Below are 15,241 nucleotides of genomic sequence, written 5' to 3' on the forward strand. Positions count from 1 at the left end.
GTGGATGCTTTGTCGGAGAAGCGGAAAAGGGGTTCTTTCCTCTGTATTAACGTGTGCACAAGAGCTTATTCCACTTTGCTTAAACCGATTTTAAAGGGGACGAGGAGTGGCGTGATCCTGCATGGGTGGGGGTCTTATCCCAGAGAGAAGATCCCGCTCGGTGAGCGAAGAACTCGCCAAACAACTGTCAGGGGAGGGCGTGTTTACCGAGAGAGTAGAGGAAGCCTAGAGGGCAGCTTGGAAAGATTGCGTAGAAATTTCAAGCATCCAGATGAAATTTCATAAGAAGGAAGGAATATGAATCGTGCCCACTTAGCTCTTCTTTGTGATCACAAAGGTGCCCTAGCTTCGGGGGAGAGCACACACACCCTCCGGGAGCTTGAATAAAATAACGACTTCTGCTGATATGCAAGCCCCCCGCGACACATACCTCAGGTGCATTTAAAACATGAGTGTGTGCGCGTGCAGCTTTTTACAAGAGCGTGTTCACAAACACTACCTCTGTGCTACATGCAGGTTGTGTGTTTGTATAATTTGAAACTCTTGCATGCAGGCGCACAATTCCATGGGAGCAGGAATACCCAAGCCCACTTCTGCATAACCGCCCAGCTCCCTAACTAACTCACACCCCGCGCCTGCATTTAAAACTGCTGCTTATGCACATGATCCGTGCGCTTGTAAATCTTCACAGTAGCGTGAACCCTAAAAGCCTGCTTCCGCGCACATGCAAGCTCCGTCCTTAAGTAAACACACACACACAATTCATTTGAAACAAGGGCCGCGCACAAAGCGTCCACGTGTTTCTGGCAAGCGGCCACGCCCTTCCCATGAGATCCCAGGAGCCACGCGGAATACGAGCCAAGGCCCATCTGCTCTGCTCCGCCACCATCCTGCTAATTTTGTCTGGCAGTAATTGATATGCCCTGGCCCTGGAGAAGCCTCTCTTATAAAGACCCAGCTGTCTGGGCAGGAGAGGACTTGGGGGCAGAAGTCCAGAGCTTTGCGCGGCGGAATGGTGAGGAGGGGGACCCCCAAATTCAGTAGGGCGTTTGTATTAAGTAAGGTACAATTTGCATTGTGTAACCATTAAGGCTGCAACTCCCATGCCCGCTTTTGGAAAAAAGCCTCGCTGAATTCCATGGGACTTACTTCTCAGTCGACGTGCACAGGATTGTGCTGTTAAGTCTCGAATCTAAAATTACCTAAATGCACACAACGGCAGCTGTGCGCACATAATACAAACATGTGCTAATCATATACCGATATGTGCCAGACAGCCTACGTAGTCAATTAAGAATACATCTTTCCACAATGGCTAATAGATGTTGGGTTTAAAAACCTTTTTATATATGGCTTTTATTGTATATTTTTTAGTTTTATTGCTGCGAACTGCTTTGATATTTTTCTTTTGATGATATAGTGATATATAAATATTTTTATAATTTTTTAAAAAACCATACCTTTCAAGGATCTGGTTCTGGCTGCTTCACATGTGTTCGTATTTGGATTTCACTTCCGTCCAAGAAAATGCATGATATAGCCCAAGATATGTATTTTGATATGTATTTTGCTGGGTACACGCACAGCAACAAATAAACATGCATTTTGTTGCACACATCAACGGTGTTGCACACTCTCTCTCCTTTCCTATCTGGAAGCGAATAGCCAAGTAGGAATTCCTGTGGCTTTGATCCTACCATCCGTTTTCATGCACGGGGCTGCAATCCTTTGCACACTCGAGCAAGACCCGCTGCAGACACAATGGAACTTACTTCCGCGTAAACGGGCACAGGATTGTGCTGCAGCCCCTGAGGACTTCCTGCACCCAAAAGCAGTTTGGAAAAACGCATAGGCTGGGTCAGTTAGTGGGACCTGGCAGAGCGCACCTAAAGTCCCGGTGCGTAAGGCAAGGCTGGCTGCACATATGCTCAGCATTGCCACTTGTGCTTAACTGCTGTCTTGAAAGAGGCATGTTGGAGCCTCAGGTGGGATGCTGATGGTTCGGAGGGCTCGGGGGTCCCCACCCTCAAAGCCCCTTTGCGCTTCCTGAAGGACGCGCTCCCTTTGCGTTGTCCCAAGCGCGAGACTCCGCTCGCGTTGGAATTCAGCCCTGCGCAAATACGCGCGCCATATGCAAGCTGTTCCGCTCAGCGGAGAGACCTGCTGCAAGCTGCGCGGCTCGGCTCCGGCCTGCTCTGGGCGTTGGTGCTTAGTGGGCGCTCCTTGGAACTGAGATGGCGAAGGAGGCCGGCAGCAGGGGGCGCCGGAGCCAACGGACACGCGGAGCCAACGAATTCCTATCGCCGTCCCTGCCCAGCTCCCCCTCGCTGAGTTCCGCAAGGGAGCTGAAGAAGGTAGCAGGAAGAGCCATCCCTCTAAGCTGGAGGGATTGGGGGAAGGCAGGCAGGTGGGTCCTGGCAGAGGGCAGCTGAGGTTGGTGGGCTGGGGGCTCCATTGACCCTAATAGACCAACATCCTGCAGCTCTGGGATGGGCGACGCAGCCTTTGCCTGGTTGAGAGTTTCCCTGAACCAGCCGTGATTCCTGTATTGCAGGGGGTTGGACTAGACGACCCCCAAGACCCCTTCCAACTCTACAACTGATTCTATGATAGGGGGCTTACGTCGCTCTGCTTCTCTACGCGGCAGACTGGCAGACCTATTTTGTTCTTTGGCCCAGGCAGGTTTTTTCAAACTCAAAGTCATCCAGAGCCCAGAGTGCCCTTTGTGGGGCGTAGGCCGGGGCAAAGTGTCCAGACGACAGGACCCCCCCCCCTTTTTTTAGGGTGAGAATAGGAAGCGATGAGGGGTATTTTCATTTTAGGGGTCTTTCCACTTTGCCGTTTTCAAAACACCGCAAACAAAATGTCGTGTCCAGTCTGACACCTCATTTATGGCAGTTTCTTCCCTAATAAAAATAAAAATAATGGTATACCCCCTTACCTGAGAGTAAACTCCATTGGACGCAACGGAGTTTCTCCCGAGTAGACATGCACGGGAATTGCAGCGGAAGACACGTTGGGTTGTACTCAGCTGCTGGTTACTCAGAGTCGACCCATTCAAATTTATGGATCTCAATTATCAATGGACATTAATGGGTCTGCTCTGAGTAAAAGTCTGTTGACCACAACCTGTGTTTTACAACGCAGTTCCCATGCATGACTACTCGAAAGTAAGTCCCATTGCGTTTACTGGAGCTTACTTTCAGGTAAGACTTTCAGGTATGATTGCGGCAGCCTTATGTTTCTTAGCGAACAAGTGCGTGCGTCTTTTCTTTTTCTTTTGACCATTCCACCCCACCAGGAACTGCGGACTTTGCATTCTTCCTCGCCCATAAAAGGCCATCCATACCATTCACCTGTCCATAAAAATCCATAGCAGGTAGATACATCCTAGAGAATCCCATATCCTTTAAAAAGGGAATGATTTGGGTATTAAAGACTCAGGGGTGGGCCGGGGGTGGGGAGCCTGAAAAATAGATGCGGTTTGCTCAGCGCAGCTGTTTTAATGTTCAAAGCCGCCGCGGCATCTGGGTGCAACGTTTGATCGCCAGCTCCGTTTCATGCTAAACGGATCCTGGGGAGATTTGCTCAGACATTCCCTTTCGATCTAGCGCCGCTTTCATTCTCGGCTCTGAAATCTAACATAACACACTTTGCCTATTTGCAAATTACAAAACAAGGTTCCAAATGTCCACTTTTAAGTCTGTTTTTATTATCATTATTCTTGACTTTCCACATACAGAGGCACGGTGAAAAAAGGTTATCGTTGCTCAGCCTGTTCCTTTCTAAAGGATTCCTTGCACAATAATAATTAACAATCACACATTAGTGATACCATCGTTATTTTTTTCTCTCTCCGCCCTGGAGACGATTGTGCTGGCTTTCTTAGTTGACATTGGGTTGCATATATATATCTCTCTCTACTTTAACAGAGGCAAAAACCACCATGATCATTCCAAGCCAAGCACGACTGCACCCTTTGCAAACGATATTTAAATTGTTTCCACTCTCAACACAGCAAAAAAATCAACCCACCGGGACCTCCCATCGTTTTTGCCTTTGAACATCACAGAACCACATCAAGGGCAAGCACGTTTCTCTAGAAGCAAGACTACTCTACCCAATAAACATTTAGCAAATACGGATCTTCGTGGAGGTGACGTGACTCAGACAGGGCTGCAGGAAGGGGGGGAAGGGGGTCAGTATCCAGACCAGGAGCTGGGAGCCTTTAGGACTCAAACTCCACGCGTCCACCAGCGGTCCAAAGTCACGCACAGACATAACACACATTTATCTACAGCACGGCTCCATTTATTTAACACAGGTGATCCTGACCAGCCTATGAGACAAGCTGGGGATCTGGGCCGCTGCCTGGCACGGATCCTCATTTCACTGACCTCCTTGACCGCAAGCTCCTTCCCACGGGGTTAAGGGGTTGGCGAGGGGAAGGCAATTCGGGGGTGGGGATTCGGGAGCTGTCCAGCACCATTAACCTCCTGAAATGAAATGGACACCCTTTCCCTGAACGCCAAGGGAGACTCTCGCTCCCAGACTAGGGCCAACGACTTTTAATGCATTGTTGTCGTCGTGTTTTCGTTAATTTCCTTTAAAAAAAACAACAACAAAAAACAACCATAACCAATTGTAAATTTCAATTTTAGAAAAGAAGTTGCATCTGCGAAAACGCGGAGGCGCGTGGAAAAAGTGGGATGCGTATTTCAGAATATTGGTGCGGGAGCGGATCCTAACCAATTTAGTTTCGAGCCTATCAAATCCACGAAAATGCGGAGGGAGTGCGTGGGAAAGGGGGTGCGTTTTAGAAGACAGGTGATGGGGTGGGGTGGAAAACGTAAGCTTTTGTGTTTGGAGCATATGCAGTAAAAGGGCTTTCAAGAAGGGGGGGGGATGAATTTCTCCAGGCTGTGTTGCCCATACCCAATCCATTCTTTTGCCTGAATACTTAGGACATCTCTATAAATCCGTGGGGGGGGGATCCCTCCTAAAATCAGCCCCTGAACAAAGCCAGCCTTAGGCGCCGGCTGCTGGACGCTCTCGGTGTTGGGGAGACATCCCTTCCCGGTGGCAGGAGCACCTTTCCAGAGAAGGTCGCAGCCGATCAGGCAAGCGGTGCCCGAGCCCCAGTGAAGAAGGGCGCTTCCCTTCGGTTTCTGCGCGCCCGGAGCTCCGGGAACCGCCCGAGGGAAGCCTCAACGGGGCGGTTGCCTGTAGTTGCCGTTGATCTCCTGGGAGATCGTCACAGCCTCGGCTCCGAGCGGGAGCCGGTCACTGTATTCGGAGCCCACTTCGAATTCCTCCGGGTTTGTTTTGGATTGGGACTCCGGGATGGAGCTGGCGGCCAGGCTCTCGTCTCTCTCCAGCTGTCGTCCCCCAGATAGCCCCCTCCCCCCCTCCGCCTCTCCCTCCGCCCTCTCCTCCTCTTCCTCCTCGCCTTCCCCTTCCCCCACCTCACTGGGGTCGTAATTCTTCTCGGATTCCAGGTAGGAGGCCCGCGGGTCGAAGTCCGCCGCCATGTGCTTCTCCATCTGGTCCGGGTTCTGGGCTTTCATGATGAGCTTGTAGGTCTTGCCCTGGTACTTGGAGAGCAGGTGGCAGCAGGTGGCGCCCAGCAGAGGGATGGTGGCCAGACCCAGGAGGAAGACGCTCACCACCACGATGATGACCAGCGAGGGCACCTCCCGCTTGGTGGTGAAGACCACCTGGACCTGGCAGTCCTCCCCGACGTAACTCATGCAGACGGAGTAGTTGGTGCCGGGGCTGAGGCCTTGGAACCAGTAGGAGTTCACCCCTTCCTCGATCTGGGACCACTGCACCAGGGAGTGGCCCCCCCGGCCCGCCTCGCACAGGTAGAGCCTCCTCAGGTGGACCTTCTCTGGCTGGGCGTAGAAAGGGGTGATCTGCACCTTGGCCTCCCTCTCCGAGACATCCAGCGCGATGACCCCCAGGTCGAAACTGTGGGGCTTGAGGGCTCCGCTGCGGTTGAAGGCGTGGTTGGAGACGTACTGGGGGGCCTCGCTCGAGCCGCACTGCTTGGCCAAGACGGGCGGCCCCGACGGCCCGCTGGCGTTCCGGGGCCCGGGCGCGTGGTAGCTCCTGGGCGTGGGTCTCTCCGGAAGGAGCTTGGTCCTCTCCTCGGCCTTCATGACGCTGTTCTTGGAGGCCTTGCCCTCCGGCTTCCGATCCCCGGGCTGGGCCTTGCGGTCCCCCAGCGAGCCCGCCGAGTCCTTCGCGGGGGCGTCCGCCACGGCGACGTGGACCGAGCTCTGGTTGCTGCCCATCTCGTTGGCAGCCAGGCAGGTGTAGGTGCCTTCCTCCTTCTTGCTGAGATGCGGGATGAGCAGCGTGCCGTTGCCGAAAGCCTGGAACCTCTCCCGGTCTCCTCTGGACCAGCCGTCGGAGGGCAGGGCGTTGCCTTCTCCTTCCGCCGCCGCCGGCGCCTTGATCTCCAGGGTCTCGCCGGCGGCCTGGATCCTCCAGGTGACCTCGGGCTGCGGGAGGCCCAGGGCGTGACAGTGCAAGGCCAGAGCCAAGCCGTAGGAGAGCCGGGTGCGGTCCAGGTTGGGGTGGTAGCTCAAGCGGACGCTAGGGGGCGCGCAGTGCAGGTAGGGCACCTTGGCCAAAGGGAGCCCCTTCCAGGGCTCCGGGGCGGCGCAGGTGATGGCGTTGCGGTCTGGGATGGAGATCAAGGTGTTCTCGGTCCAGTTCTTGAGCCACATGAGCTGGCAGGTGCAGTTGAAGGGGTTGTTGTAGATCTGCAGGTGGGACAGGGAGGTGAGCGCCTCGAAGGTCCCCTCGGCCACCTCGGAGAAGCGGTTGTTGTTGATGCGGAGGGAGCGCAGGTCCCGCAGGGTGCGGAACGCCTCTCCCGGCAGGTGGGACATCCGGTTGTTGTTCATCTTGAGGAGCTGGAGGGCGCTGAGGTTGCGCAGGTCTCCCCAGGGGAAGTCGGCGATCTGGTTGTGGCTGACGTCCAGGTTCTTCAGCTGCACCAGGATGGCCAGGGTGCCCTCCTCAATGACCCCGATCCGGTTGTGCGCCAGCCACAGAGAGGTCACCTGCGTCACCTCCACAAAGGAGCCCCTGCGCAGCTCAGCGATCTTGTTGGCCGACAGACTCAGGGTGGTCACGTTCGACGGCAGCCCGGACGGCACCGCCTCCAGGTTCTTGTAGGCGCAGTCAGCGAACTGCTGGGCGTACTTGTCCACGCAGGCGCAGGGCTCCGGGCAGCCGCGGATCGGGGCCCACAGGAAGGTCGCCGCCAGCCAACAGCGCAGCAGCAGCAGCGGGGACGCCCCCGACAGCATCTTAGCCCTGCAAGGGTGCGGGGAGAGAAAGTAGAAGACCACGGTCAGAGTTGGTCTACAGCATAGCCAGCAGGCGGTCTCCTACCTCCAAAAACATCCGCCGTCAGCCACCGCGGCCACTCAACTCCCATCAGCCATGACCATTGGCCACGCGTGCTGGGGCTGGTGGCTGTGGGAGTCCTTAGGCGTCTCCTCCTATTTCTCCGTTTGCCAGCGTTAATCCATCTAGCCCAGTATTGTCGATACTGGCTGGTAGCAGCGGCTGTCCAGGATTTCAGGCAGGGAGCCTCTCCCAGCGCTACCTGGAGCTGCCTTCTGCATGCCCAGCAGGGGCTCTGGCGCTGAGCCACGGGCCCCTCCCTCATTTCCGCGCTCTCTGCCGAGGCCACCCTTTCCCGGGCGCTGGGAAGCAAAGCCCCTCGAGCTCTGCGACGCTGGTTCCCTCGCCAGAGCGTTCAGGGTGCCTCTGAGGCTGCAGCCCTAACCGTGGCTTCCCGTGGATTCAGCGGGGCTTGTTCCCAGGATTGCAACCTTACTCTCTTTCTGTGGGGAGCAGAAAAGTCAGTAAATGAGAAAGGGGCTTCTCGGGAGAAAAGGAGCACCCAGGCTCTTTCCCGCTCGCTCTGTTTGACTGCGAGCGCCCAGAAAAATAAGGGGTTTCGAAACGATAGAGAGCAGGCTGTCCTCTCTCTCTAGCCAGCCCCTCTCCTCTCCTGCCTCGCTCCTTCTCTTTCTCCGTCCAACTTGCAGATCAGCCCCGAGACGCCCCTTCTTCCTTGTCACCAGCTAGCCCCGCTTGTCCTCCAGGTGACACGGATCGACCCCCGTAGATCCCAGCGCAGACTTCCTCCGGTTTCTATCCCCGACGGCAGCCCCTCGACGTCACCCCACCCTCTACACAACCTAACCTCCATATGGAGATAAGAATATCAGAATAATGTCATCCTGTATTGCAGGGGGTGGACTAGATGACCCCTGGGGGTCCTTTCCAGTGGCCCATCCACTCCAGCATCCTGTTCTTACATTGGCCCCCCGGTGCCTATTATGGGAAGCCCCCCAGCAGGATTCGAGCACAACAGCCCTCTCCCCTCACGGCGTTGCCAGCAACGGAAGCATCGCTGCCTCCGACTGTGGAGGCAGAGCGTGCTCATCGTGGCTAGTAGACCTCCATAGCCCCCTCCTCTCCATGAATGGGTCCCATCCTCTTCTAAAGCTACGAGAGATGTAGAGATTCACACCTCTCCTCCCCCCCCCCCGCCGCACCACACACCCAGCCACTCCTTTCGGGAGGTGCACGGCGGTTTATCTTTGTGTTCCTAGCCTGGCTCTGCTATGTCCCTTCCCAAGCCTTTACTCTGCGCTTTAGGAGAGCCTTCTGGTCTGCAAACCGGGAGGAGCAGCTTCAGCGCCCCCCCAGCCCCCTCCCCTACACTCCGCTGAGCCCCGACAGCGGACTCTGCCCTGCGCCCGCGAGCGCATCCTTCCTCGCTCATCTCCCCGGATGCAGCCGCCTTGGGTACCTACATCCCATCTTCACTGGGTTCCTTCACGGGATGTAGGTCCCCTCTCTCACGCAAGCCCGAGCCGTGCCCGCCTCCCTTACCGTTCCATCCTGGGCTCCCAAGGGTCCCTTCTAGGGCGGCAGCATCACCACGAGGGACCCCACGACCGGACGAGTCCTGCGGAACTCCCGGCGCAGGACCGAAGGCGCCGCCATGGAGGCTCCCGTCCCGAGCGCGAAGAAGAGCGGCGGAGAGGCTCTCCCCGGCCCCGGAGATGCCTCCTAGCCCTGGGTCTGCCTGAAGACGGCGGCGGCGGCGCTGAGCTCGCCCCCTCCTCTCCCTTCCTCCCGCACCTCCTCAATTCCAACCCACTTTAAAAAAAATAATAAAAAAATCACAATCTCTATTACTAGGAGAGGCCAAGCGCGCGCCCGAGGCGCCCGGGGATGCGCCTCGCTTATCCCACCTCCTTGGGTGGATGTAGAAATCGCAGCCTATGCCCACCCCCAAGTAAAGACCATGCAATATTTATCACGTCAATATGTCTCCAAGTCACCCTCCTTCGCCCTCCGCAGCAATCCAGCCGGCAGGTGGGCTGCTGCTGTTATGATTATTAATATTATTACTATTTAATCCGCCTTTGAGGCGCAAATTGGAAGCAAATAGCTGAGCAGAGAATTGTATCGTGGGATCCAGGAGGAGATCACAACGGATGGAAGGCAGGAGCCGTCGAGATCCCTCTGATCCTCCCTCCCCGACCTACTCTCATTGCCTCCTCTCTGTCCCACCCCCACCCCATTATTCCCGCTTCCTTTATTAATTAATATTTTTATTGATTTAAGTACAAAGTGCAAATTCATTATAAAAACACGAAATACTCTCAGGCCCTCAGTAAAAACAATCTCCCTCACCCCCACGCGGCACAATAATTCACACGATCCTGATATTTGAGAGGAAAATCAGCTGTTGCAACAAGAAGCTTCGCGAAGGGTCCTGGTGCGAATCCTCCTCCTTTTTCTCCTCGCCACCTCCTCCTGAACTCAGTTCCAGCAAAATCTCCCAAGTGTTTAATTGCCAGAACTGGATCCCTGAGCCAGCCTCCCGCACACTAAAAGAATAAGCTCGACAGACTGCTTTTCAGGTTGTACTTTATAATTTAAAGAAGGGAACGTGTTGCGGGGCAGAGTGCTGGAAGTGACATTTGTCCTTGGCGGGGGGGGGGGCGGCATTTAGCCCAAGGGCCACATCTTATTGTGGCGACCCTTCTTGCACCAGCCTGTCGGGAACAGAAAGTGGGCAGAGCAAGGCAATGGACTCTGACCTCTCTGAACAGTAAGCAGGGCTGGCCCGAGGCATTTGGGAACCTGAGGCGAATTAGAAAATTGCGCCCGCAAGAATAATCGTTTGTGAAGGGTCCTACGCGCGCGGGCGCAGGAGACGCGCCTCTTTTTTATAGCAAAGGCCACGCGGCATAAATCGCACCGCTGTTGCATATGGTGTTTCTCTCACTCAAAACGCAGTGCAGAACGATACACAATTCAAGGAGAGGAAAGTAGGTGGTGCTGGCTGTGCCCCCCCCCCCAAATGCCTACCTTAATTTTTTCTGTGCTTTGTGCAGGAGCAGCAACCGGGCCAGGGAGCTGTGAAAGCGCCCCTTTCGCGCAAGAAACCCGGCACTTTTGAAAGTAACTCTGTCCAAAAGCCGGAGATTTGGTTGCAAGTGAGGGTGTCTCCAAAGGAGGAGAGAAGGGGAATCAGAAGGCCAAAGCGAGGCAATAAATGAAAATGAGGACTGAAGTTGGTGCATACTCTTACTTGTGTAAGTAAGTCTCGTTGCTCTGAGTAAACACACCCGGGAATGGAAGTGAGAAATGCAAATTGCATTTCCTGATCGCAAAACCAGGAAGCAAAGCTGAGCACGAACGCGGGATGGGGTGGGGGGCGGACTCTCAGAAAAAGCACCTGCAAGGCTTTGCTCGATGGTCCCTCTCCGCCCTGTGCGAGCAGGGTGCGGGTGACGCCAGGAAGTAACGCTGCGCTTGCTTGTCGGAAAGGGGCGGCAGCTGGAGGGGAAGCTACAGCAGCTGCAGCCGCTGCTGGGGCAGACATAGCAGCAGCCGCCGCCAGGGCCGCCCGGATCTGACCGCTCCCCGCGGATCCTGCCGCCCGAGGCAGTTGCTTCACCTCACCTCATGGGTGAACCAGCCAGCCCTGGCAGCAGTGGCGTAGCGTGGGGGGTGCAGGGGGGGGCCGGCCGCACCGGGCGCAACATCTGGGGGTTAGGGTTAGGGGGCGCAAATCCATGGGTTAGGGGGCGCAAATCACTTGCCTTGCCCCGGGTGCTGACAGCCCACGCTACGCCACTGCCTGGCAGTAAGCTATGTGCGCGCCGCGCAAAAGCCGGTGGTTTTCTATGGACGCGCTCCATAGAACCCACCTCTACAATCAGAATTGCAGAGTTGCAAGGCACCTCTTAGGGTCATCTAGTCCAACCCCCTTGTTATGTACTGAAGTTCTCACCCTGGGCCAGCAGGGGGATACTGTAGATAGTTATGCAAATGAAGGATCGAAAGTGACGTTCAGTGATTGGATAGTTTTAGAAAGTTGTTACAGTAACGTGGAACTGGAGCTCTATATAAGCAGGCTGACTGAGCCCTTCAGTTCAGTTGTGTCCTGGTCTGTGAATAAACAAGAGCTGTTTGAAGAATCGCTGTGTCGTCTGATATGTCGTCTTCGCCAAGCGAAGGCGCTCAAGGAGAGGGCAGAACAGGGCTGGGGAGGGGGGTGGCATCGGAGGTGCAGAGCCTGGGAGAGTCCCGAGACCTACAGGTCAACAGTCATGCACCCCCCCACCCCACCCCCCACCCCACAAGTGAAAGCAGCGCAGGTCTTCTTCCTTACTCAAACAAAATAGACCAGGGGTCGGCAACCTAAGGCCCATGGACCACAATTGGCCCACGGGGGTCGTTTAACCGGCCCATGAGCCACCCCCGAACAGAGTCGCCCACTTGGCAAGTCCCAGTGCAGCGCAGGGTCTTGCTTCTGTGGTGCCGAAAATCATGCCTGTGCATGCGCAGATGCCGAAAATCGCAGGCATTGGAGCAGGCGCAGACATTGGAAATCGCGTCTACATTGGAGCAGGCGCAGACATTGGAAATCGCGTCTACAGACGCCAGAAATTGCGGGTGCACACGTTCGCTTGCACATGCACAATCCGATCCACACAGGGATCTCCACTGGAGGAACTGGCCCAGGCAAGGTAAACCTTGCTGACCCCAGGCAAGGTAAACCTTGCTGACCCCTGAAATATACACTTTCTGAAGGGCACTTTGCATGGCCCACTAAGGGAACCATTAATTGCAATTAATTTATTCACACTCCCAGTAAAATTGTTTATTTTAAGCAATTCAACACAAACGATAAACTTGATCCGGTGGTAGTCAGTGAGAGTCACTTACACCTCCGCACATGCACACCCTGCCGCAGCAGGGTCTGTCGAGCACACCAGTTTACAGTCCACAGTTCTTTGAAGGTTGCCCATGCTGGTTTGTAACCCAGAATACACTGCCCTTCATCAATAGACCACATCACAACATAATGCAGCAAAACTGTACTGCAGATAAAATTGCAGACAAAAACATTGTGCAATTTTATCTGAGCAAGTAACTTATGAAAAGGTTCAAACAATTAATTATAGAACAACATTACATCCAAGATATAAACAGACCTGTTCAGGTATAGACACAATGTACTGAAACCATATAAATTTTGTATTCCAACCAAAGGCAAAAATATGGCAAGGGATTGCTCTTCATTTAACAATATGGAGATTTAGACTGCCAGACTTGCTTCAGGTGTGCAGTTCATTTCCCCCTCTGTGCTCTTTTCCATGACGACACTGAAGGACTTGTGTCAGAGCGTTCATTTTGCAAAAATATGAACCTTGTATCCCACTGTGGAATATGTTTTGCATTAGGGGCCGCATTCACTGGGCTGTGTGTGGGTCCTGTCTAGGGCCACATGTTGATGCTGGGTGGGGCCAAAGCTGGGAGTGGGTGGAGCCAGTGTCTCCCCAGACATAGTGTGATTATTAAAAAATATGATCCTCAGAACTAGTTTCAATGCGGTTGTGCTCAGGTCCTGCTTGTGGGCTGGCCACTGGGTCATCTGGTTGGCCACTGTGAGAGCAGGATGCTGGACTAGGTGGACCACTGGCCGGATTCAGCAGGCTCCTTTGATGTCCAGTCCAGTAATTTTTGGCCTCCCTGAGCTAACCTCCCAAGCCGATTCAACTGCAGCATGCACAGCATAAATGAGCACAAAACTGCCCCTTTGTCTTTCATTAAGGCACGGAGCGGGTGGTCATTGCACTCTCTGAAACAGACTCTGCCACAGGCTCTTGCGGATATTTTTTTATGAATGGTTTAAATTAAGCAATACATTATTGATAACACTGAATCAGGCAAGCTGCATATTGAACTGCATTTGGGGAGATTAGTTCAAATGAGCAAAGCAATATATTGCTCCAAAAAGTAAATGTTATTTCACAGGCTGTTTAAACATTCATGCTTTATTTTCACCAGGAAAATGCTCTGACCCAGGCTTCCTCAACCTCAGCCCTCCAGATGTTTTTGGCCTACAACTCCCATGATCCCTAGCTAGCAGGACCAGTGGCCAGGGGTGATGGGAATTGTAGTCTCAAAACATCTGGAGGGCCGAGGCTGAGGAAGCCTGGGCTGGACCAACATAAACAGCAACAGCAACAACAGCTCTGTATGGCCACAGTGCAGCAAAGCCAATGGACTAGGGAAATGGGAGTTGGGGTCCACAGCAGCATCTATAAGGCCACAGGTTAACCTTCCCTGGGGTAGAGTGGAATTCCTGTTTCAATGCTTCCCACATATGCATTCAAATCTCATGCATATTTATTTATCTCATGTATATTCCAACTTTTCTGTGGACGTAAGTGTGGCTAACCTGGTTCTCTCTTCCTTCATTGAATCCCCACCATAACCCTGTGAGGTAGGTTAGGCTGAGAGAGGGAGCGACTGGTCCCCAAGGTAACCCAGTGAGCTTCATGGCAAAGGAGGTGGGATTTGAACACTGGTGTCCCAGTTTGTAGGCTGACACTCTAACCACTACACCACATGGGCTCTCAGATTTAGAGTTCTCAGAGCTAGAATTCCTATCACCCTTGGCCAACTATGTTTCCCAGGATTCTTTGGGGGAAGCCAAGTTGTGACCCAGGGAAGGGCTGGGGGCCAGAAGGCTCAGAAGAATGAGCAGGAGGGCCCCCGAACACAGCAAAGCTGACTTACCACATTTGGGAGCAAGTAAAGCAGGACACCTTGCTGTGGGATGTGAAACACAAGAGCAGTCAAGTACAAGATTCCTAGAGTGAACATGTTTACACATGGGGAGGAATGTTTGTCCAGCCAGCAGGTAAACTTCCTGTTTCCTTCTGGGCTGGGACAGACTAGAGGTGGGTGTGGCCTCACCTGTGCAGGTAACGACAAAAGCACAGGACAGGACAGCCATCTCTCTCTTTCACTACATGCATCGAAGAAGCAACATCTGCTTGGCTCCAGCCAAGAGAGGACAAAGGGACTGTCTCCTTATGAGATAGTTTCCAGGTGTATGTTACTTTTCTAAGCTAAGTCTGCCTTCTGGGATCCGATTGTGAACAGAATGTGAGTAAACTCTTTTTATACTTTTATAGAAGACTGTCGTGTCTTATCTTTTATGAGGGAATAAGGGGGAAATACCAGAACAGTTATTATAGAGGCTTTAGCGAGCCTGAGCAAATGCATCCGCTGCAAGTTTAAAAAGGGGAATGTTACTCTGCTAAATTGTGAACTTGTTTACACAAGTTGGAAAAGGCTATAAGCAAACAATATATCCTCTCCTGCATCCCTGAACATTCCCACACTTGCTGCCTAAAGAACCCACACGCACGCACACCGTAAGATAGCAGAATCATAGAATGATAGAGCTGGAAGGGACCCCCAAAGGTCATCTACTCCAACCCCTGCAATGCAGGAATGACAACTAAAGCATCCATGATGGATGGGCATCCAGCCTCTGCTCAGAAACCTCTAACAAATGAGAGTCCACCTTGCAAAGGAGTCCATTCCACTGTCAAACAGCTCTTACTGATAGAAAGTTCTTCCTAATGCGTGGTCCGAATCTCAATCATTTCTTGTCATCCGAATCCGCTGGTTCAGTTCCTCTGGAGCAGCAGAAAACAAGCTGGCTCCACCTTCCATCTGATTCCTTTTTTATATATATAAAAATTTTTTATTAATGTTTTTACATTACAAAAAATGAAAAGAAAAAGAAAAGAAAAAGAAAAAAAGAAAAAATACAGAATAAAAATTGTTAAAAACAATCAATCTTTCCATCACATTATTTTTCATT

General features: G+C 53.2%; 2 protein-coding genes and 1 long non-coding RNA gene across 5 annotated transcripts in view; 1 reads left to right on the forward strand and 2 right to left on the reverse strand.

Moving 5' to 3' along the window:
* PML (PML nuclear body scaffold) overlaps positions 1-15,241 on the reverse strand; it is a 281,106-nt gene that overhangs the window by 236,161 nt on the left and 29,704 nt on the right. The window lies entirely within an intron of this gene.
* On the forward strand, positions 1,487-4,619 carry LOC309350017. The gene is made up of 2 exons (XR_014160258.1): positions 1,487-2,407; positions 3,933-4,619. It is a non-coding gene; the product is annotated as an uncharacterized lncRNA (long non-coding RNA).
* On the reverse strand, positions 3,691-9,528 carry ISLR2 (immunoglobulin superfamily containing leucine rich repeat 2). 3 transcript variants are annotated; one of them, XM_081876263.1, is made up of 2 exons: positions 8,926-9,528; positions 3,691-7,329 (listed from the first exon to the last, which is right to left on the reverse strand). In XM_081876263.1, exons 1-2 carry the CDS (start codon positions 8,931-8,933, stop codon positions 5,208-5,210), a joined length of 2,130 nt encoding a protein of 709 aa, XP_081732389.1. In that variant the 5' UTR covers positions 8,934-9,528; the 3' UTR covers positions 3,691-5,207. The 3 variants fall into 3 exon arrangements, with proteins under 3 accessions (XP_081732389.1, XP_081732390.1, XP_081732388.1); XM_081876264.1 differs by lacking the exon at positions 8,926-9,528 and adding an exon at positions 8,593-8,612; XM_081876262.1 differs by lacking the exon at positions 8,926-9,528 and adding an exon at positions 8,346-8,546.

This window comes from Podarcis erhardii, assembly GCF_964252035.2.
Source record: "Podarcis erhardii genome assembly, chromosome: 9".
In the NCBI taxonomy this organism is placed as follows: Eukaryota; Metazoa; Chordata; class Lepidosauria; order Squamata; family Lacertidae; genus Podarcis; species Podarcis erhardii.